The 23,841-nt window shown below is 37.0% G+C and overlaps 1 protein-coding gene across 4 annotated transcripts in view; it reads left to right on the top strand.

Annotated features, from left to right (window-relative positions):
- Window positions 1–23,841, top strand: part of YLPM1 (YLP motif containing 1) — a 66,091-nt gene that overhangs the window by 37,085 nt on the left and 5,165 nt on the right. For 2 of the 4 annotated variants that reach the window (XM_001924711.8, XM_084969671.1), the window contains 13 exons: window positions 4,058–4,481; window positions 4,591–4,683; window positions 4,913–5,108; window positions 5,592–5,710; window positions 6,606–6,760; window positions 10,104–10,166; window positions 10,452–10,571; window positions 10,789–10,965; window positions 11,047–11,130; window positions 11,415–11,498; window positions 12,972–13,052; window positions 16,222–16,273; window positions 21,639–21,769. In XM_001924711.8, coding sequence (XP_001924746.3) covers window positions 4,058–4,481; window positions 4,591–4,683; window positions 4,913–5,108; window positions 5,592–5,710; window positions 6,606–6,760; window positions 10,104–10,166; window positions 10,452–10,571; window positions 10,789–10,965; window positions 11,047–11,130; window positions 11,415–11,498; window positions 12,972–13,052; window positions 16,222–16,273; window positions 21,639–21,769 — 1,779 coding nt within the window. The remainder of the gene's footprint in view (window positions 1–4,057; window positions 4,482–4,590; window positions 4,684–4,912; window positions 5,109–5,591; window positions 5,711–6,605; window positions 6,761–10,103; window positions 10,167–10,451; window positions 10,572–10,788; window positions 10,966–11,046; window positions 11,131–11,414; window positions 11,499–12,971; window positions 13,053–16,221; window positions 16,274–21,638; window positions 21,770–23,841) is intronic. The other 2 variants (XR_298837.4, XR_014811093.1) reach the window with 1 other exon arrangement.

Here is a 23,841-nt window from a genome sequence, read left to right on the forward strand (position 1 = left end):
CTCATGAATCCTAGTCAGGTTAGTTAACTGCTGAGCCACGATGGGAACTCCAAAATGAACATTTTAAAACAGAAACCTCATCATGTTGTGCAAATCGTGTTCACTATTCCCCTCTTGCTTTCAGGATAAAATATATTTGCATGGCCTTTTATATTCTTCCTGCGCTGACCCGAGCTGTGCTCACCATTACTTGCTACTCGCTCCCTTTCTTTCCCTCCACATGGAGCTTCTCACTTCTGGGAGTATGACTGGCTCTTAACTTCTCTGTGCCTTTGAATGTGCATATTGTTCTCTAAATCTAGAGTTTCTTGGAGTTCCTGTTGTGGCGCAGTGGTTAATGAATCTGACTAGGAACCATGAGGTTGCAGGTTCGATCACTGGCCTTGCTCAGTGGGTTAAGGATCTGGCATTGCCGTGAGCTGTGGTGTAGGTCGCAGACGTGGCTTGGATCCCATGTTGCTGTGGGTCTGCAAAGGCTGGCGGCTATAGCTCCAATTAGATCCCTAGCCTGGGAACCTCCATATGCCATGGGAGCGGCCCTAGAAAAGGCAGAAAGCCAATAAATAAATAAATAAACCTAGAGTTTCTTTTTTTCCCCCTCTCTTCCTTTGCCCTACTCTAGCTAGTTAATTCTCCTTCATATTCTAGAACTCAGCCCTGTATCTTCCCTTACACCTGTGTGAGATGATTCCCTCGCATGTATGCCCATCCTGTATGGGCCTCTCTCAGAGCCTTGATCTGTTTTCTTGTCTGTCTTAACCTTCTGTCTTATCTTGCCTATCTTTCATAAGGACAGGAACTAGGTCTTCTATCTTTGTATCTCTTAGCAGATAGTAGAAGCTCTAGATTATAGATTCACATTTCTGCTTTATTCACTTAATAAATCATAAGCATTGTAACATGTTGCTACATGCTTTATATTTTTGACGCATAATAATTACAACTATCCCATTTCTGTTAGACCTAATCTTTTATTGTTTTTATTAATACAACTTTAGTGAATGTCTTTGTAGCAAATTCTTCTTTTAGATAACTTCTTAAAAGTACTTTTAAATTCCCAAAGTGGGGCACTTCAGGTAAAGTTCAAGGACATTTTTAACGCTTCCTATAATTTGGCTATTCTATAGCCTTGCAAGCATTAGTTATTTAATATTTTTGGTAGATTTAATAGTTTTTAAAAAGTGTTTTAATATACATTTTTTATAATTAGTGAACATATTTATTTCCCATATGTGTTCATTATACTTCTTACAAAGATCCTATTTTGGGAGTTCCCTTGTGGCACAATGGGTTAAGGACCTGAAGCAGACTCAGTTCACTGCTGTGGTACTGGTTCAATCCCTGGCCCATGTGCTGTGGGCATGGCCCCCCCCAAAAAAATCCTATTTTTGTAATCTATTTGACCCTTGAGGTTTTTCCTTTTACCTTACTATAACATAGCTATTAATCCTTCCTCATGTAAATACTATAGAGGTGTTTTGTTTTGTTTTTCACAAATGTATATGTTGCTTTCACTATGTAGTATGAAGAAAACAATTTTTATTTATAGATGTAGTCCAAAGGGTTCTTAAGATGTTTAAAACATGTCTGGGGAGTTCCTGTTGTGGCTCAGCAGTAGCGAACATGACTAGCATCCATGAGGACTCAAGTTTGATCCCTGGCCTCTCTCAGTGGGTCCAGGAGGCATTGCCATGAGCTGGGGTGTAGGTCGCAGATGTGGCTCAGATCGTACATTGCTGCGGCTATGGTGCAGGCTGGCAGCTGCAGCTCTGATTTGCAACCCCTATCCTGGGAACTTCCATGTGCTGCAGGTGCAGCCCTAAAAAGACAAAAATAAATTAAAAATAAAACATGTCTGATAACTCTGCCCCAGACACAATAGCTTTGTTGTATATAGGCATTTTCTTATCAAAGTTTAAAGTGCCATAACCTAAAATTTACCTTTAGGTAATAGTCATTTGTCTTTGACTCCAGTCCTTAGTGGCCTCTTGTTAAATAATGTTCCTTACATATTAGCCAGAATGTAATTTTGTCACTCCAAAAGTTCGTTTTTGAAGTACAGCCTATGTATGAGTAAATATATATATATATATATATTTGACTCTCTCAGGTCTAAATAGCTCTCAGTTTGTCAGTAGAACAAACAAACCAGAAATACAGAAACTACAAGTGTTTGAAAACAAGTGTTCAAATCAAAGATTAAAATAATCTATGGTTGCAAAGATTAAAATAAAAATTGACAGTTAAGTTTCAGTATTTAGTGGTTAGGACCTGTTTGCCAAGGGATTCTGCTATCTTCTTAATATATATTAATATACATTTTGTTGACATGTGGTGCTTCTTGGAAAGATTACTCCACATCTCATTTGGTTTCTTTGTTTTGTTGTTTCCCAGTGCTGATGTTATGTGTTGATACCAGCCTTGCTACCAACTACTGTTGTCAACCAAATAACCAAATAAATTGAGGGGACTACCTAGAGTTTGTTTTTCTCACTGGGCATTCACTATTTTTGTGGAGAAGATAGGTCGCCAGAGTGGGAAGATAGTTTATCACAGAGGTTCTTAACCAAGTAGTGAACATCAGAATTATGCATGAAGGTTTTGTTTTGCTCGCTTTAAACTAATGCCAGGACCTCACTCACATAAATTCAGTAGGTTTGAGGCGAACCTGGGATATTTGTATCAAATTGGCTAGTAGCCTGATTTTTCTAGGAGAGGAAAAAGTGGGTGGTTCATTGCAGGGGAGGGAGGGGGTGATAGTGTTGAGGGCAGGTTTTTTTTTTTCTTTTCTTAACCTAATTGAGATATAATTTACATACCATCTAGTTTGCCCATTTTAAGTGCGTAATTCAGGGATTTTTAGTAAATTAAGGAAGTTGTACAACCATTGCCATATTCCAGTGTAGAACATTTTCATCACCCCAGTAAGATCCCTTGTGTCAAATTGCAGTTAATCCTCATTCCTATCCCAACTCACAGGCAACAACTAAACCACTTTCTGTCTTTCCGAGCATTTCATTTAAGTGGGATCATACAAAATGTGGTCTTTTGTGTCTGGCTACTTGCTTTTCGCATATTGCTTTCAGGGTTTATCCGTGGTTGTAGCATGAATCAGTAATTTGTTGTTGCCCAGTAACAATGTGTTGTGTGGCTATACCATGTTTTATTTATCCTTTTACCAGCTGATGGACATTTGGATTATTGAATCTTGGTGCTGTGAATATTTGTGTGCAAGTCTTTGGGTAGACACTTTTTTCTTAGATAGATATCTAGGAATGGAACTGCTGAGTTATATGGTAAATTGATATTTAACTTTTTTAGAAATTCTTAGACCATTTTACTTTTTTAGAAATTGTTAGACCATTTTACATTCTTACTAGCAGTCTAAGTCTTTGTGTTTCTCTCCATCCTTACCAGCTTTTGTTACTGTCTGTTTTATCAATTATAGCCATTCTGCGAGGTATGAAATGGTATCTCATTGTGGTTTTAATTTGCATTGCCCGAATGACTAATGATGTTGAGCATCTTTTCATGGGCTTATTGGCCATTTGTATATCTTCTTTGGAAGAGTATATTCAAATCTTTTGTTCATTTTTTGGATTATTTGTCTTATAAGATATTTTTATATTTTTAATATAGGTCCATCATTAGATAACGTGATTTGCACATATTTTTCTCCCTAATTGTGTATTTTAAAGTAGAGAAGTTTTTTTTGTTTTTTGTTTCTTCTTCTTCTTCTTAGGGCTGCGCTCGCAGCATATGGAAGTTCCCAGGCTAGGGCTAGAATCAGAGCTACAGCTGCCGGCCTACACCACAGCCACAACAATGCCGGGTCCCCGACCCACTTAGCAAGACCAGTATTTTCATGGACACTAGTCAGATTTGTTTCCACTGAGCCACGATGGGAACTTCTTAAAGTACGAAAAGTTTTGAATTTTGAATGAGTCTAATTTATCAAATTTTTCTTCTATGGATTGAGAACCAGATTTTAATTTCTACTGATATGTGGAAACATGACGGTATATGTATTCATTAAGCCATTTACTCTGTTCTTCAGCCTCCAGGGTCCTATAGACCACCCCCTCCTATGGGTAAACCACCAGGTTCAATTGTAAGACCTTCCGTTCCACCAGCAAGAGCATCTGTTCCTGTGACCAGGCCACCTATCCCAATACCACCACCCCCACCCCCTCCTCCTCCTCCTCCACCTCCCCCTCCAGTGATAAAACCACAAACGTCAGCTGTGGAACAAGAACGCTGGGATGAAGATTCTTTCTATGGCCTCTGGGATACAAATGATGAACAAGGATTGAATTCAGAATTCAAATCAGAAACTGCAGCAATTCCATCTGCTCCGGTGTTACCACCCCCACCTGTTCACCCTTCCATCCCTCCTCCTCCTGGCCCGATGCCTATGGGTATGCCACCAATGTCCAAACCACCACCAGTGCAGCAGACTGTTGATTATGGCCATGGCCGAGGTGAGTCAAGGTGGCAGATTTCTATCTGGGATTCTAAAGGAATTGTTAGCTTAAGCTTTGGCTTCCTTAAGCGTTACTGTTAACAGTGTTTTATCCCTGATTTTATCAGACATATCCACTAATAAAGTTGAGCAGATACCCTATGGAGAAAGAATAACTCTGCGTCCAGAGCCACTACCTGAAAGATCAACTTTTGAAACAGGTTAGAGTCCCAAAGAGATCAGTATTTCTAAACCTATTAGGGCCTAATTGTCATATGACTTTTCCTTTTGGTAGTATTGTCTGCGCCTCCCTTTAGTATAGCTGCAAGATTCATAAATTGGATTTAGGGCAGCAGTTTATACTAGTTCTAAATTTAGATTTGTACTTTTCTGCTTTTATTTCAGAAAAAAAGCTATATAGTTCTTATTTTATACTAATCGTTTTTATAGAGCATGCGGGCCAACGTGATCGCTATGATAGAGACAGAGATCGTGAGCCTTATTTTGATCGTCAAAGTAATGTCATGACAGATCATCGGGATTTCAAAAGGGATCGGGAGACACATAGAGATCGAGACCGGGATCGTGGTGTTATTGACTATGACCGGGATCGATTTGACAGAGAACGCCGACCGCGAGATGATAGGTATGCTATGAAAAATACCTTTGCTGGGTGTGCAAATTACCATGTACTACAGTTCAGCAAAAGTCAGTGTATCTGCAGGGAATTTAGTAAATGATAGATTCTTTTTATACGTGTGTGTATAATTTGGAGAGGGAAGAGTAGTTCTATACTAATTTTCAGGAAACTAGAAAACTTGAGTTTTGTGAGCTTGAAATCCAGAGAATTAAATGGGAGATGGAGATAGCCAGAAAGGAAAGGAAAGAGTATTGTCAGCATAAAGTTGTAGTCATTGCTTAATTAGTAGACAATTTATTTTTGCAGTTGTGTGAGCTTTTTGGATTTGTATATGAAAGGCAGATCTAAACGGGAAAGAAAAATAAAAATGTAAATATTGACTATGTATAGTAACTACATGTAGAGAAAACTGGACAGGTAATGCTATTGCATTATAAGAGATATCCGTGTATTTTTTATTAACCAAAGCACTTCTGTTAAACCTTCTAGGACTCAGTCGTATCGAGACAAAAAAGAACATTCCTCATCCAGAAGAGGGGGATTTGATAGGCCATCCTATGATCGGAAGTCTGACCGACCAGCCTATGAAGGACCGTCCATGTTTGGAGGTAGATTGGTGCCTTGTTAACTATAAGGATGCTGAAAACTGTGAACAACAGGAGATACTTTCCATTTTGCCTGTGGATTTAAACTTTCAGAGTAAAATGCACTTAAAGATTTCTCAGAGTTGGCAACATTATCACCAAAAATAGCCATGTAATTGATGAAATAAAACATAAACTGCTTTTTTAAATATTATTAAAGACCTTTTGGAAGATAGAAACAAAATCACTTATAAACCTACTACATAGCTACCATACCACAATTATTATAATTTTGTATATTTCCTGTCATTCTCTCTTCACATACATATTAATGAAGTTATAACCAAAGTATAGTTTCTTTATCATCCCTGTTCCCTATTGGTATTGTACTATTACTTTTCTCCATATGGAAACCTATTATATTAATGACTATGATAGTCCATCAAGTGGATAAGATAAAAGACTTTTTTTTGTTGAGGTCGCTTTTAGTTTTTCATTGCTATAAATTACACTTAAACTATATATTTATACCTGTCTATATGAACAAGCTTTCCTAAGCTGGTGACTCATTCTCAAAACTGTAAAGCAGAAGTTACATACAGGTGGACTCTGAATCATACTTGGGACTATTTAAGAGGATATATCATTTTTCTATATTCTATTGTTTAACTTTTTTTCTTAACTTTTAATACAAATGAGGATGAATTCAATACTTTTCAGAATATTCTTTTTGTGTGAAATCATACCTAAATCTTTTCATTTTCTTGATTTCAGTAGATTTATGTTATCTTAAACTATCTTTAATTAAGGATAAAAGTAGCCCTCAAATCATCATAAATTATATTAGGAGGAGTAGAATGGGTTAAAATTTTAAATAGTTACTACATAAATAGTAATTGTTCAACTGCTGGAATCCCAGGAGAACGAAGAACTTACCCAGAGGAGCGAATGCCCCTGCCAGCTCCTTCACTAAGCCACCAGCCACCTCCAGCTCCACGGGTTGAGAAGAAACCTGAATCTAAGAATGTAGATGATATTTTGAAACCACCTGGCCGAGAGAGCAGACCTGAGAGAGTGAGTCCTGTGTAGTTGACTCGTTTACTTGCAAATCAGAAGCTGATAAGGAATTGTTTTAATATCCTAAACAGAATTTCTATACTTTTCTGTGACATAATAGTAATATCAGATTCAAGGCATTTTACCATCTCCAAGTCATCATAAAATCTCACATACTGCCTTCCCTATAGAATCTAAGAAATTAGAGCTTAATTGCTTGACAAAAAAAAAGAATGTTGAAAACTTCAGAAAATAATTCATTAGCAACTCGATTAATTAAACTTTGAAAAGGGGAAAAGAGGATTTGGTTTTATGGTATGTGAAAGTGAAAGAGTCAGAACTAGGGGATCTGATAAGTTTAGACTTATTTTTCCTAGTGATCTCCAAATGTATATTTTAAATTTAGCTTATATTGCAAATAACTAGATTCCATTTAAATGAACTAGTACTGGAGATTTCTATCAGATGTTTTGACTGTATGTATATAATGTCACTGTTAGATTAGTAGCTCCTCTAGCTTTCTGTGATGGCTCATGTATCTTTTTCTGTCCTTTTACTTTCTTTTTTTTTTTTTTTTTTTTTGTCTTTTTGCCTTTTCTTGGGCTACTCCTGTGGCATATGGAGGTTCCCAGGCTAGGGATCTGATCAGAGCTGTAGCAACTAGCCTGTGCCATAGCCACAGCAATACCAGATCCAAGCCATGTCTGAGACCTAAACCACAGCTCATGGCAACACCGGATCCTTAACCCACTGAACAAGGCCAGGGATTGAACCTGCAACCTAATGGTTCCTAGTCGGATTCGTTAACCACTGAGCCATGACGGGAACTCCTGTCCTTTTGCTTTCAATCTATTTGTGTCTTTAAATCAAAAGTATGTTTTCTGGAGTTCCTTGACGGCTCAGCGGGCATTGTCACTGCTGTGGCTCAGGTTGCCGCTGTGGTGTGGGTTTGGTCCTTGGCCGGGGAACTTCTCCATGCCATGGGCACAGCCAAAAAAAGATTTTTTAAAATAATAATAAAGTATGTCTCCTATAGACAGCGTATGGTAGGATCATATTTTTAATACAGTCTGATAATTTCTACTTTTGAATTGGATTGTTTCATCCACTCCCATCTTATCATTGATATAGATAGCTTAATTTCATTCTTGAATTGTTCAATTGTATAGAAATACAGTTTTGATCTTATAAGTATTGATCTTATATCCTTCAGCACTGCCAAACTCATTTTTTGGTTCTAATAGATTATTAGTGGGTTCCTTAGGATTTTTTCTATATATAAGAACATGTAACCTGCTGATCAAGATGACTTGACTTCTTTCTTTCCAATCTGGATGCCTTTTTTCTTTTTCTTGCCTGGTTTCTCTGGCTAGCCCTTACAGTGTCGAATAGATGTGGTGAGAGTGGACATTCTTATTTTATTCCTCATCTTAGAAAGAAAATTGTCAGTTTTTCACCTTTAAGTATTATGTGAACTTTCCTTAGTTGTCCTTTATCAGGTTGAGAAGGTTCCCTTCTATTCCTAGTTTGTTGAATATTTTTATCATGAAAGGATGTTGAATTTTGTTAAATGCTTTTCCTGCATTTAATTGAAAATTTTTTTGTTTTTTACTGTATTGTGTGTGATTTTATTCTGTATTAACTGATTTTCAGATGTTAGTTTGTATCCCTGGGATAAATCCTACTTGGTCATGTTGCGTAATCCTTTTTATATATTGCTGGATTCAGTTTGGTAGTATTTTGGAGTTCCTGCTGTGCCACAGTGAATTAAGAATCCTGCTGCAGCAACTCAGGTCACTGCAGAGGCGTGGGTTCAATTCTTGGACTGGCACAGTGGGTTAAAGGATTCAGTGTTGCTGCGGCTATGGTGCAGGTCACAGCTGTGGCTCGGATTCAATCCCTGGCCTGGAAACTTCCATATGTTGCAGTGTAGCCATGAAATTAAAAAAAAAAAAAAAAAAAAAAAAAAAAGTAGTATTTCACTGAGACTTTTTCCATCCATATTCATAAGAAATATCTATAATTTTTGTGTGATGTCTTTGATTTTGGTATCAGATTATCTGCTTGATTTAAAATGTTAGTCTCATAAAATAAGTTGGGAGTTATTCCTTCCTCTGATTTTTTTGGAAGAGTTTGTGAAGAGTTGGTATTCTTTAAGTGTTGTAATTCAGTGATGAAGCCTTCTGGGTTTGAGCTTTTCTTTGTTGGCAGTTTCTTGACTACTAATTAAATTTCTTCACTTATAGTTCTATTCTTCTTCTTTTTTTTTTTGTCTTTTTGCCATTTCTTGGGCCACTCCAGCGGCATATGGAGGTTCCCAGGCTAGGGGTCAAATCGGAGCCATAGCCGCTGGCCTACGCCAGAGCCACAGCAACACGGGATCCAAGCCGCGTCTGCAACCTACGCCACAGCTCACGGCAACGCCGGATCCTTAACCCACTGAGCAAGGGCAGGGACCGAACCCGCAACCTCATGGTTCCTAGTCAGATTCGTTAACCACTGCGCCACGACGGGAACTCCTCTCTCTTTCTTCTTAAGTCAATTTCAGTAGCCTGTGTCTTTCTAGGGATTTGTCCATTTTGTCTAAGTTATCTAATTTGTTGGTATACAGTTGTTCATAGTATTCCTTTATAAACTGCAGTTGAATTCTTAAGCCACTATGCCACAGGAACAACTCCCTATAACAACCCTTTTAAATTTTTCTAAGGTTGGCAGTCATGACCCCTCTTTCTGATTCTAGTAATTTGAATCTTTTTTCTTTTTTTTAAGTCTAGCTAAAGGTTTTTCAATTTTGTTGCTCTTTGCAAAGAACTAGCTTTTGGTCCCATTGATTTTTCTTTATTTTTCTGTTCTTTGTTTTATTAACCTCTGCTCTATTATTTATTATTTCCTTCCTTCTGCTTGTTTTAGGTTTAATTTGTTCTTCTTCCAGTGTCTTATCATGGAAAGTTAGGTTATTGATTTGAGACCTTTCTTCTTTCTTAATGTAGGCATTTATAGTTATACATTTCCTTATAAGTAGCACTTTAGCTGCATCCTTATAAGTTTTGAAATGTTGTATCCTCATTTTTATGTCAAAGTATTTTCTGATTTTTCTTTTGACTTCTTTGATCCATTGGTTATTTAGGAATATGGTACTTAATTTCCACATACTTGTGCATTTCCCAAATGTTTAATTTCATTCCATTATGGTCAGAGACATGCTTTGTATTATTCCTGTCCTCTCAGATTTATTAAGGTTTGTGTCGTGGCCTATCACATGGTCCGTCTTGGAGAATGTTAGGTCATTGTTAATGATAAGATCTCATTGTTTAAAAAAAAAAACTTCTCTGATTGATTTTTTTTTCCCATTGTGTTTCAGATTGTTGTTATAATGAGAGGATTGCCTGGCAGTGGAAAGACACATGTGGCGAAACTTATTCGAGTGAGTATGAGAAGCAAATGGATCAGCTGCTTTTGTTAGCTTCTTGCCTTCTTAGCAAGCAACGTGATACTGACACAGATATTTCCCATTTGATCCATTCTACTTGGCCCATCTGATAGATGCTGTCCCATAAATTTCGATCTGCTTAGACAAATACTTTTTCCTCTGCTTGATTTGAAATCATAAGATTGCATGGTATTTGGTCACAGGAAAAACTTTGATGTGCACATTTGTTAATTTATTCCATAAATTCTCTTTTAACTTTCTTGACTATATGATTCTTAGGATAAAGAGGTAGAATTTGGAGGACCTGCACCCAGGGTTCTAAGCCTGGATGATTACTTCATCACTGAAGTGGAAAAAGAAGAGAAGGATCCAGATTCTGGAAAAAAAGTGAAAAAAAAGGTGTGGTATCTTCCTCTCAGGTTATATCTTGATTCATGAGTAGTACTGAAAGGAGAATATGTTCAGAGAGAAATGTGGCTTTTTTGAACACAAACTTTAGTACTCAGGTGTGAAGGAAAGACAACAAAGTTGTCTCTATCTAGGTGCTGATAACCGGGAAGAAGTTGAAAATGATTCTTTGCTATTGCTAACTCCATATCTCTTTGGGGGATCTTAGGTAATGGAATATGAATATGAAGCTGAGATGGAGGAAACTTACCGAACCAGCATGTTCAAAACCTTCAAAAAGACTCTAGATGATGGCTTTTTCCCCTTCATCATCCTGGATGCCATCAATGACAGAGTTCGACATTTTGACCAGTTTTGGAGTGCAGCAAAAACCAAGGGATTTGAGGTATAGATTTAAAAGAACTTTAGAGTACTTTGTGTCTTCATGCTGCATTTGTTTGCCTAATCATTATTCATTCTTTCTTAGGTGTATTTAGCTGAAATGAGTGCAGACAACCAGACTTGTGGCAAGAGGAATATTCATGGGAGGAAGCTCAAAGAAATAAATAAGGTGATTTTTTTGAAACCTAGGTGTTGTTTTCTAAACGTCCTTTTGCCTCTCTCATCACTGTTGTCTGGAAGTTCTTGTTTATCCCCTTTACTTTCAGAATATCTTTTCTACCTATTTAGTAAAAGTTTCTTACTCTTTGTATCTAAGGGAAAGAGGTGGCCTAGCTCTTCCTGGAACTAGCCTGTTAGCCTTCACAGTATTAGTTAAAATTGTCTTGGATGCTCACTTTGTCTTTCTTTGAGTAGTTTCCAGCTATAACTTGACCTCCTGAATCTCTCAATTAGATGGCCGATCACTGGGAAGCTGCACCTCGTCATATGATGCGTCTGGACATTCGTTCCTTGCTTCAAGATGCTGCTATTGAAGAGGTAAGTGTCCTTTGGCTCAAAAGCCATCTATTGTTACTACTACTACTATTCCTACTACTGTGGAACCATTTGAGAGTTAAAATGCAGACTTCATAAACCCTTTACCCCTAAAAATTTCGGTAGGTATTTTCCAAGAACAGGGGAAACTTAGAAAACTAAAAATCTCAGTTATCAAATTCAAGAAATTTAACATTGATAAAAAATACAGTATTAAGTAATACAAATTTCCTGAAATGAATTTCCTGAATTTGGAGTTCCCTGGTGGCTTAGTGTGTTAAGATTCAATGTTGTCAGTGCTGTGGCTTGGGTCACTGCTAGTGGTGCAGATTTGATCCCTGACCTATGGACCTTTGCATGCTGTAGGCATGGCCAAAAAAAAAAAAAAAAGGAAAATTTCCTAAATTGTTTAATATAAGTCCTTATTCATATTTCACCAGTTGTTCCCATAATGTGCTTTATAGAAACCGTTTTGAAAAATCTAGGATTGAAGTTCCCACTGTGGTGCAACAGGATTGGGAGCACTGGGACACAAGTACCATCCCTGGCCTGGCACAGTGGTTTAAGGATCTGGCATTGCTGCAGCTGTGGCTAGGATCTCATTCCTGGCCTGGGAACTCCATATGCCACAGAGCAGCCAAAAAAGAAAAAAAAAAATCTGGGATCCAGTCCTTTACTATAAAAAATGGTTTCTTAGCCATGTCATTGTCATGAAAGACAAAGACTTTTTGAATTTTATAGGCCGGTTAGTTGTTTTATAGAATGGCCCTCAGTTTGGGTTTGTCATGATTAGCTTTCCATAATTCTACCATTATTTTCCAAATTCTCCACCGAAAATTTTGTATTAACTTAGTAGCCCTCAAACTCAACTATTCAACATGTAATTCATCCAAACATGTTCCTTCTCTAATACTCGCTATTTTAATTAGGCCCACCAGTCACTTGGGTGCTGAAACCCTGACTGTTTACATTATTGTTGACTCTTTTCTCTTCCTTTATACCAGTGTTTGACCCTATCCCTCCACCATGTAGTGAGTCAGTTTTGCTTTACAGATACTTCTCTAACCTCTCTACTCTCTGTTTGTAGCGCTCCCATTCTGGGCCAAGCTCGTATCACCTGATTTCTCACTATACCCTTTCTGTTTTGAAATTTTGAATTATACATGTTTTACGTGATTGAAAGTGTACTTGCTAAAGATTTTAAAAAGAAATCCTAGTAATTCATAGTCATTCAAAACAGATAACCATCAACTTAGGACAGATCATTATCCTCAGCTTCAGAAAAGATTTATAAAGATGGATATTCCAGAAAAATGAAAGGCAGGAATACCATCCTGTCTTTCATCAGTTCTGTTTCAAAGTTTAGGGTGTTGGAAATTACTTAGTGTGTAACAGTGGGTCTGTGCTGCCTTACTCTGGGCAGCTGTCCTAAATGTTACCTCAGTTTTTTTTTGTGTGATTATTGGGATGTTGTAGGTAGAGATGGAAGATTTTGATGCAAATATTGAAGAACAGAAGGATGAAAAGAAAGATGCAGAAGAAGAGGAAAGCGAACTGGTAGGAGACAGAACAACCACTTTGAACAAAGTGTCTCTTTATTAAAATTCTTAAGGGTTTAAATTCAGATCTGTGATCAGATTACTATTGTTGACATGCACCTTAATGGTTAAAAGTTTCCGTAATCATCTTCAAGGAGACTTTTGGATACTTTTTATTCACCCCCCACCCTCCACCAACCAAAAGAAAAGAACCCTCTACTGTGTCGTTACAAGAAAATTTTAAGAATACTAAGAAACCTAGCCTTGTACTCACTCAGCTGTTTGTGGGTGGCTTTAGGGGAATATACTTTTTAAGAAAATATCAGTTACATATGAAAGGGCATTCTTACATTCCAGCAGATAAGTGATACAGCCTACCCAAGGTATGCATAATTGTCTCTTTGCTACAAGAGCTCAAAATTGAGTTTCTGTCAACTGGGGCAGAAGAACGCAGTGAGTGAGGAGGCAGAGGGGTTGCCACTGACGGCTAGATCTGTTCTTCTGCATTTTATCTTATTAAGTGATGGGGGAAATGATTTTACTGTGTAGGCAATGCATTTTGCTTAGGCTGATTAAAGGCTTACATAGTATGAATTCAAAGTTCCCGTGTACCTACTGTAAATGCTTTTGATCACACCTCTGTAGTGATGTTTGCCTTACCCTGTCATTCAAGAATACGCGACCTATAGACTTTTGTTATTTTCACTGTTTGCTAATGGGGTACAGAGATTAGCAATGCTTTGGAATAGTGTTGCTTTTTAAATTCAGAATATCATTTGGTTTATTTAATACTTCGGCCCTTGCTAAAGCTGCTTTTCATATTCTTCTGAAAATGTACAAAGTGAGAACCTTGATTCCTACCCCCTAGAGAATACATCCTAAGGAGTGGTCCCCTCAACCATGCGTGTTACAGAGGACTCTGGATAGAAACTGTGTGTTTACATAGAGATGGTGTCAACCTCTACATTCCTAGATTTCTCTGTGTATTAAAAAACAAGCTTTAAAAGTTAATGGCATTTGAGTCTCAGTATGTTTTTTCCTTTAAACAAAGTATTTTTATTAATTAGGTTGTACTTTGACATAATATGATCTCAGACGTAGGCAGGAAGTTCACTTAAAGGTCCACACTCTCCTGGAATATAGCTAATGACCTCTTTATCTGCTTGCAGCGTGTATACTGGAGAGTGATCATGTGAGAAGTCGATAATGTTAGCTTTCTGAAGCTCCGTCTTCCTTTTGTGGAGATTTCAGTTCAGGATATGGTTCATAACATCTGACTTGGCTAGGTGTAGATCAAAACTGGAACTTTTAATTGAATGTACTATTATTTTTAAAAGTGAAACACACTGTAATACTCTATTTTTTCATCAGAAACGTGGCAGCGAAGCCTTAGAACTCTGCCCTGCTGAACTGTCTTTTATTTCCAAGTAGACAAATATTTCAAACAGCATTGAGATGATAATTTTAAGTTTTAAGGAAGAACAAGGTGGTTCCAGCAGGGGGAATTAATGTACTTGTTTTGCTTATCTTTACGTGATAAAACTTCTCTTAACCTTTTTTCACAATCCAGATCTTCTACTATTGGGTTCTAGGCCAAGAGTAAAAGATTTTTGGAGAATTTTAATCAAAGGGTTAAGAGCAAGTCTCATATCACTCAGACCGTTTAATGGAATTTTCACTACTTTTTCTACTCTGTACTGATTACTGCAGCTGGGTGAAATCCAGACTTTTCTTGGTTAAGAGACTCCTTTGGGGGAGGGGGCATCATTGGTATGATATTTTGTTTTCTCTACTGCTTCAGTGAACCTAGTAGACATGACTCAGAATTTATAAATATATTATTCTAGTGATGCTTAGTGTTCTCAGATGACTTTTGAGATACAACTGTACAAATTCCATCAGTACTCAACTTTCAGCACCATCATTTCAGCCTAGCTTTGTCTTGGTTTGTTCTAAAAATGTATTTGGAGAGGAGGGTATAATTTATAACCTGAAATACTACCTAATAAGTAGAAATTGAATTATTAGTCTGGCTTTAAAGACTAGAAATGTATAAAACCTGTAGATTTCCTGGAAGAATGATGATGCTGTGTAGTAAACTCTTACACAAAAGCTGTTGTCATGAAATGTTGAACATGCTTTCCAACTTTACTTGTGTGTCAGTCTGTTTTGTGAACTGGAACATTCCCAATAGTAGAGCGATAAATTGATTCTTAAAAGAAGCTGCTGACACTTTCGATGAATCTGTCCTGTATACTAAGTTCTTACATTAAAGTTCTCTATGTTAGGATCTAATAGAGACAGAGTCCAAATGAAGGAAAAGGAGAGTCATAGCGAATTTTGTGGAAAAAGTATGCACTTGCTAGATGAATAAACTAAAAAGCTTACTAGTAAACATAGTTAACTAGGTACATTGGGAAATTTGAAAATCTTATATAGGACTTTGTTTGAAATAAACCACCCAGTATTTTATTAAATAAAAAATAAGTTGCCTGTGGAGATTTCTGGTTTTCCATAAATAGGAAAATATAATTTTAAAAGACATCAGAAATAATAATCTAGTTTGCGCTGATGAAAAAGTAATGCTCTGAACTTGATTCAGTAAAATTAGCCTTTGTAAAAATCTAACTGGTAAATGGATTGAGTCATTTTAAAATGAAGTTGAACTTTGTAATTGTGTTCAGTGCTACCAAGTTTTCTCCTTTCTTTTGAGCATCTAAAATTACACTGGAAAATGTAATTGTCTTGGAGAATACTCTTGAGACCTCATGGCTCCTATCACTTGAGAATAGCAGTTGTATTTAGAAAATATCCTAGCTAGTATTATAAGTCCTCTGCCACTCTGAATGGTATTGATTTAGCACAGTAACTACCATACATTCTTACCGTATTTGCTATACAGCTGTTGTTCATACTACAGTTGTGTGTCCTGAACTGTAGCTGCCCCAAAGCGCCTTCATGATACTGTTTTGAAGTGACTGCTCTGAAATCTGGGCAGTGAAGTTTGGTGAATTTGGTAATTCAGTTTCTTCAAATACAATGACATTGTGTTTTCCTTAAGGATATATTTATAACTAGTGAGTGGAAAGTGAATCCATTCCCAGTTTTAATGCTTTTCCAGTTCAAAAGTGATATGCATGTATGTGTCTCTTTCTAACCCTTCGAGCTTCTCTCTGTGTACAATTTAGGGTTACATTCCGAAAAGCAAATGGGAGATGGACACATCTGAGGCAAAGCTAGGTGGGTATTTCCTTTTTCCTGTTTTTATATGTGATACCTGATGGTAATGGTCATAGATCTTTCTGCTGTAAGAAGAACAAATTTCCCCAAATTTTTGCTTAAATCAAGATTTTTGGCCTACTTTTTACATCATCAGTCGATTTTGCAGGCTTTCATTTATATCTTTGGCAGAGTGGGAGAAGAGTATTTTAAAAGGACAACCTTCAGTGCCACTTAAGTTTTTTAGAGTAAATGGAAATGTGTGATAAGTTTAGTAATAAAATAATGTCACTTCTAAAATCCATTGATTTATATTAATCAGAAATGTTGGTGCAGGTGAGATTTCTACTTTTTTAAAAGAATTAACTGCAGTCCAAAGTTGCACCTGATTATGAATATTTTGGGTAATAATAGTAATAATAATAAATATTGAAGTTTAAAAATTCATTAAAAGCAGTTATTTTCCTTGTATAATAAATTAAGAGTTTTTGGGCGAGGAAGGTAGATACATAATTCAGGTTTTTGAGGCGCCTGCTTTGAAAGATTCCGTTCAAATTTTCCTTCAACTTGTCTTTAGGGCCAGATAACAAGGTAAACTGGTTAAAATGATTTTCTAAAGCAAAAATTGGACTTGCTTAGTGTGGGATTCTCTGTCAAGCAGAAAATCATACATGGGTTTTCCCCTCCAATATTTCAAGGTAATATTGCAGGACATCTTTTTTACCCTCATGTAAAGAGAACCATTTAACATGTTGACTAAGATGTATTAATAAATAAGATAATGGAATAAGATGTTTTGCAAAGATTGACCTTAGTAATGTATGAAGTATGACTGCTGCGCTCTGCATTTCTTTTCCTGAAATTGTGCTGTTACTCCAGAGCTGAAGTAACTGTAGAAATAAGTCTTAAATTCGTAGAACAAATTTGAGTCATTTAGCTGCTTCTTTGTGTGGGATGTATTATCTGTGTTTCTAACATCAGAGGGATGTGTTTTATACACATTTGCGTAGGGTCTGCCTTTTCTTTTGCCCAAATGATCATGTGAGCCACTGATGTTGACCAGGCCTCATGTTAAAAGATAATTTCATTAACTGTAGTATTGCCGTATTGTTGGGATAGGTGCTTTGTCGCAAAGTCTAGAATTTTTTTCTAGTGTATGGTGTGTGAAGATTATATGTGATTACTGACACATGTACTAACACTTATCCTCCCTCTGTGGGAAATCTTAATAATAACCAACTGACTCCTTCCCTAAACTTTTAAAGCATTCATTAAGTGTTTAAATGCAATTAAATATGTAGGAAAATAATGGTCACAATTACTTTTTAAACGGTAATGCTTTAGATCTGTTTATTTTGACACTAGATTAAATCTGAAGTTCTGTACTTACAGAGTAACCTGTAAGACTGTAAGTTCTGTACTTAAGTTCTGTACTTATAGAATAATCTGTAAGACCAAGTTCATTTCTCTCTTCTGTGGTTCTCTAAATAGGATTATCTCTTGGGGCAAAAAGAAATGGTAATTAAGAGACAAAGGAGGGAGTTCCTGTCATGGCTCAGCGGTAACGAACCCGACTAGTATCCATGAGGATGCGGGTTTGATCCCTGGCCTTGCTCAATGGGTTAAGGATCCGGTGTTGCTGTGAGCTGTGGTATAGGTCACAGACACTGCTCGGATCCCGCATTGCTGTGGCAGTGGTGTAGGCGGGCAGCTACAGCTCCAGTTCGACCCTAGCCTGGAAGTTCCATATGCCATGGTTGCGGCCATAAAAAGATCTTAAAAAAAAAAAAAAAAAAAATGGAGACAAGGGGAATTATAAAAGTGATAAATATTTTATCTAAGCATATGTTCTTTAGAGGCCTTATGTAATATATTACGTAGGATAATGCTTTTTTTTAACTTGAGCCAATCTATTTTCTATTTTCCTTTCTAATTTTTAAAGAGAAAGGAAAATAGAATTTACTTATGATTATTCAAGAAAATATGACATTAATCTTGGTATTGATTACTGGAAAAATTCAGGCCTGTATGCCATTTGCTTCTCAGAAAATTTATATAAGTTCAGTCCATTTTAAGGACAGAATGTTATATAGTAAATTCTGGAAACAGAATTATGAGATAAACCATTTTAATCAAAGGCACTGAAGATCTAGAAATGAATCTAGGCAATAAATTCTAATATGTTTGCTATTGGGTTTTTGTTTGTGACAGTGATGTTTCATATAATGACTTGTCTCTTGCACCACTGTGTTATCTTGAGAGCTAAACCATCTGTAGAGGAAGGCAAATTGCATGTAAGCATTCTTGAAAGTGCTTGTTTGCTTTTTTTGACTTTGGTCCATGGAGCCAGTTGAGAAAATTCTTTTCTAAAACATGAGGCTCTTCATTTGTGAATTAGCTTATTTATGTTGCCTTCCTTATCATAACAAAATCAATAGATTTGATTACCAGATACAAATTATTTTTCTGAGTGCTTTATCAATATTCTTAAATTACTCCTGGTAAAATGATTGTGCTGGGTGGAAACATATTCAGCTTTGGTCGTGTCATACATTGAGCCAGCTAAGTTCAATCTGTAACTGAGGAATTTTGATTTACAAATGAGTCTGCCAATGAGAAGATGCTCACTTACCTATAGTATTTCAAGCAGCTGTTAAATCTCATTGTAGATTCTTGATCTCTCTTCATTAAGTACAGTATACAGTTCAGCCTATGTGTGAGCGTTTAGTTGGAAGTGGTGTAATTTTAGAAAATAGAAATGTTCTGAGCTGCATCTGGCATGAGTTGAAGACTGCCTGTGGCCCACCTTCAGTAGCAGCTGACTGGCTCCTTTGCAGTGGGGACAGAGGTACCTAATGCAAGGGTGGGTATCACATGCCACATGAAATGCTGTGATTCAACATGCAAGCTACTTAAATTCCACTGCTAAGATTTTGGTTTCTCAAACTGAGAAACTAAAAGAATATTTGAGACTCTTATCATTTGAATTTAGCTTTCTTCATATCGAGTACTTTCGCTTTTCTCCTCTCAGTGTCGTTGGTCTCTACTTATGAGTTACTGTGTACTGGCCTTCTACACGTCAGGCGGTTTCATCTCCTCACAGCTGGAATGCAGTTATTATTTGTAGAGGCATGTAGCCCTTGTATGTTCACCATGAACAAATTTTCAGGAATATAATTTATGTTTATAAAATATGTAGCTGTATCTAAAAAAGTTCTCATTTGCGTTATAATATACTGTTTTGAAGATGTGGTAAAATTCTGTGACCTGCCAGGTTGGGTATTTAAACTTTCATCTTCATCCTAAAACTTTACCTTTTGAAATTCAAACCTCTGAAAGTCTTTAGTATGAGTGTATTGGACCCCCCCAGTCGTCTTCTGTAACTAACACACAACCTGGGTTCCTCTTCCCTCACCTTATCCCATACATCTGTGTGTTTGGGTTTCCAGGATGCCATGTGGAAGAGGTGTGAACCTTTCTTCAGTCCCAAGAAGGAAACTTTAAACATGTGTACAATAAAGCTTCAAATTAAACATTACAAACAGGGGTGTTCAGACTAGAAATATATGCTCTTCTGAACTTCCATGTTGCAAATATGGGACTCCTGGTCTGTAACTCCTGTGTCTGAGAAACAGTTCTTGCAGTTTTCACACTGCCCTTCTGTACTGCTGCCTAGCTATGTTCTACTCGTGGAATTGAAATATGGAATTTTCCTTTGAAGTATGTGAATGTCAGAGTTGATCTTATTAAGTTTAAAAAATCCATTGAGGTTTCTTTAATATAAGTGTGTTGGAGCTGCCTGCTCTTCTGGTACAGACACTACTGAACTGAGAACAGTTTTATTGTTCGTGGGACTTCATTGGTTTTCTAATACCATATTCTGTGTCCCTGTGCAATCAAGGTGTCACTTCTTTAAGATCTTGTATAGTACGGCCTATTATATACGTGTAGATTAGAGCCATTTGGGATAATATGTGATTTACAGAGGAGATTAGATGATTATTTCTGTTGAACTCATCCATGTTAAAAATTTTCCACAGTGATTTCGATAAAAATTTCTTGAGTTTTGTAAAGTGTTATGGTTTGCCTTGCTGATTTTTCAACAATAATACTGCTTTTATGGGGGAGGGGCTTAGGAAATAAAATCTTTGCCAAGTATGCAAAATCTTACTGGTTTTTGAGGCCTGTATGGTATGGCACAGTTAGTTGTGTGTGAAACTTTTACATTGGAAATATAAACTCACCTTGCTTCCTGCCACTGCTTCCATTGTACTTTTCTTTTCATATTAAGTTCTCTCCAACTTGGTGCCTAAAAAGTTTCTGTTATATATTTTCTGCACCCTTTATGGAGTTAGATGAATTGTGGTTATTATGTGATTCTGAAGTGTTCAAGTTTTCTTTTATTGACCTGCGTATAACTACTGATGATTGAAAGTTTAGTGCTTCATTGTACCATATATATATGTGTGTGTGTGTGTATAGATATATGTGTGTGTGTATAGATACACACACACATATGTATATAACTCATAATATTTTACATGTGGAATTCAAAATCAGAATTAACAACAAATAAAAAAGACCACACATTTTCATCATGTGTTCTTGAAGCCACCTAATCTCATATCTTATAATTTCTGAATGGACAGTCACTATTCATTTAATTAATTACAGTTTGGGGCCTTTGGAAAGCCTAGCCATCTCAGATTGAGCCTTCAGAGAGAAAATTCAGATCCAGTCACTTTGGCTGACTAGCCATTTAGCCTCAGAATGGTCAATAGTATTTCATAGTATATAACCAAAGAAAGTGGTGATCATATAATCAGCTTACTCCTAAATGAGAACTTGTGGCAAATCCTCTCACCATGGTCAAAATCCCAAGAAACTGTTAATCTAAAATTTTTCTGAACATTAGCTTGGCTCGTTAAGTTCTTATACTACCTGCTTTTCATGTAACAGTTTATCACACATGAGTGCAAAGCAAATGGATGGTTAATATTGTGTTAAAGAAAAAAAAAAAAAAGAATGGAAGAAATTGCTCTTAGAAAAACCCAACGCTGCATTTTCCTTCAGAACATGAGAGCTAAGGCGTTGTGATTTTAGGTGGAGTAGGAAACAAGTGCCTTCTCTTGCTCCGCCCATATTTGTTACTTAAGCTAACATAGTAATGTAAAGGCTGCCAGTATGAACACCAGACAAACAATGGAAATTGCACAGAACTTGATATTATCTCAGCCAAGAAGAGAGTTTGGATCTACGAGTGATGCTGCTCTCAAAAATGCGGATGTGCCTTCTGACAGTGTTCCAGCCTTCTTTCCCCTTGTTTGTGTGTTGTGTGCAAACTCACACTCTCCCTTAATGCTGCGGCTCTGTGTTTGTCCTTCAGACAAGTTGGATGGCTTGAGAACTGGTACTAAAAGGAAACGTGACTGGGAGGCTATTGCCAGCAGAATGGAGGATTATCTTCAGCTCCCTGATGATTATGACACTCGTGCTTCTGAACCTGGGAAGAAGAGGGTAAGAGACTATCAGTAACTACCAACAGATGAAGAGCCCGTTTAGGTACTTGGTTTTAGAAAATTACAGGCAGATAATCATATGAATGCTATTTTTTTGTAGAGTGATTTGTTTTATACTGTATCATATTATGTGTTAAAAAAAAAAAAAAAAGAATCAGACCTTACAGATTACCAGATCAAAATGTACAAATAACTTTAAAAATGGAGAGCAGAGCCTCACATGGCTAGCATGTTGTCAGCTTTAGAGGAATTTGGAGAGGCTGCTTATGCTATTTTGTCATGGGGCAAAAGAGCTAGGTACAAAGTAGAGTATTGAGAACCTGTGGGGCTTTTTTTGTTTTTAATTTTTTTGAAGTATAATCGATTGGGACTTTTTAATGGATTAGTTATAGAGGGTCCAGGATGGATGGAAATCAAAGGTGACTCTTCAGGATTGTGGCTGTAAACATTCCATGTATATGGTGCCACTTACTGAGTTAGTGAAAAGTAAGGGATTCATAAGTTTAAGAGTGAAAAATCAGAAGTTCAGTGAGGTACCAGTTAAATTAGACGTGATGATAGGACTCAGGAGGTGTTGTTGTTGTTGTTGTTGTTGTTGTTGTTATTTGCCAAGCCTGTGGCATGTGGAAGTTCCCAGGCCAGGGAGGAGTTGAAAGTTTAGAAGTTCAGATAGAGGTAAATGTTTTAAGAAGTAAAGAATAGTCCATTGTTAAATGATACACAAAAGACAAGTAAATTGGGAAAAGAGAAATAGCCATTTGGATTTGGCAACATGGAGATTGTTGATAATTAATTAAAAAAAAAAAAGTCAAGCTTTCTTAGAGAAGTGAAGGATAGAAGCCAATTTGGAGCAGACTGAAGAAGGAATAGGAAACGGGTAAGTGCAGAACAGCAAACATAGACAACTTTTTGAAGAAGTTTTGCTGTAATAGGGAGCAGAGAAATGAAGCCAGGATGTTGGATAGGTCTTCCACATAAATGTCAAATTCAATAAAAATGATATTTCTATGTATCCTTTAGAACAAAATAACAAAGTAAGAGGGATCATATTATATATGATCTGCATAAGCCTTTTCCAGCTATTTTCTCTTGATCTTTCTGTATAAATAAACACAGACCTACCATTCTTATTGAATGGCTGCCTAGTAGGCCATTGTTGAACAGTCAGGTATTTATCCAGCCCCTTATCAATGGATGCTTATGCTGTCTTCACTTTATTGCTAATATAAATACTGTGGTGAAAGTCATATGCCTATGTCTTGGCACCTTTTTGACACTCTAACTCTAGGGTGTATTTTTGGCCTTAAAGCTACAATACATTCATAGAATGGGATCTGTCATTCTGACAGATATTGTGAGGTCGTATTCTAAAAAGGTTGCACCTGTACGTATATCCACATGTGAGTAAATGCCTGCTTGTCCACACTTGCACCAGCAGTGTTGTTATTGAACTTACTAACTTTTGACAATCTGATAGAAGAAAAAAAATGGTATGTTGTTTTGCATTTCTCAAAGAATGAGGTTGCTTATCATTCCTTTATCTTTACACATCATTTCTTTTCTATGAATTCCCTCAATACTCTAATATTAAAAGGATGTTTATTGTAAGAGAATAAAAATGCCAGTAAAACTTCATTACAGTGGACAACATTACTAAGAACTCCATTTTCAAAGCTCTTTGAAATATTGTCGACAGTCCCTAGGCCTGCCCTTGCCTGTGTGTCTTGAGGGGTTGAGGAAGAGAGACCTGATTAGTGGCCTTCTGTATTGTGCCTAGCTCCACTCAGGGACTACGTGTCTTGATACCTCTTATTCTAGTTTGTTGTTTTGTTTTGTCTTTTTCCTCTTTTAGAACTGCACCTGTGGCATATGAAAGTTCCCAGGCTAGGGGTTGAATCAGACTACAGCTGCCAGCCTACACCACAGCCACAGCAATGTAGAATCTGAGCTGTGTCTGCAACTTACACCACAGCTCATGGCAACACTGGATCCTTAACCCACTGAGCGAGGCCAGGGATCAGACCCGCCTCCTCATGGATCCTAGTTGGGTTTGTTACCACTGAGCCATGA

Source organism: Sus scrofa, chromosome 7 (genome assembly GCF_054392235.1).
Source record: "Sus scrofa isolate SSC_HxYL_T2T_F1_AM1 chromosome 7, Sscrofa_HxYL_maternal_Yorkshire_Landrace_v2.0, whole genome shotgun sequence".
Classification (NCBI taxonomy): domain Eukaryota; kingdom Metazoa; phylum Chordata; class Mammalia; order Artiodactyla; family Suidae; genus Sus; species Sus scrofa.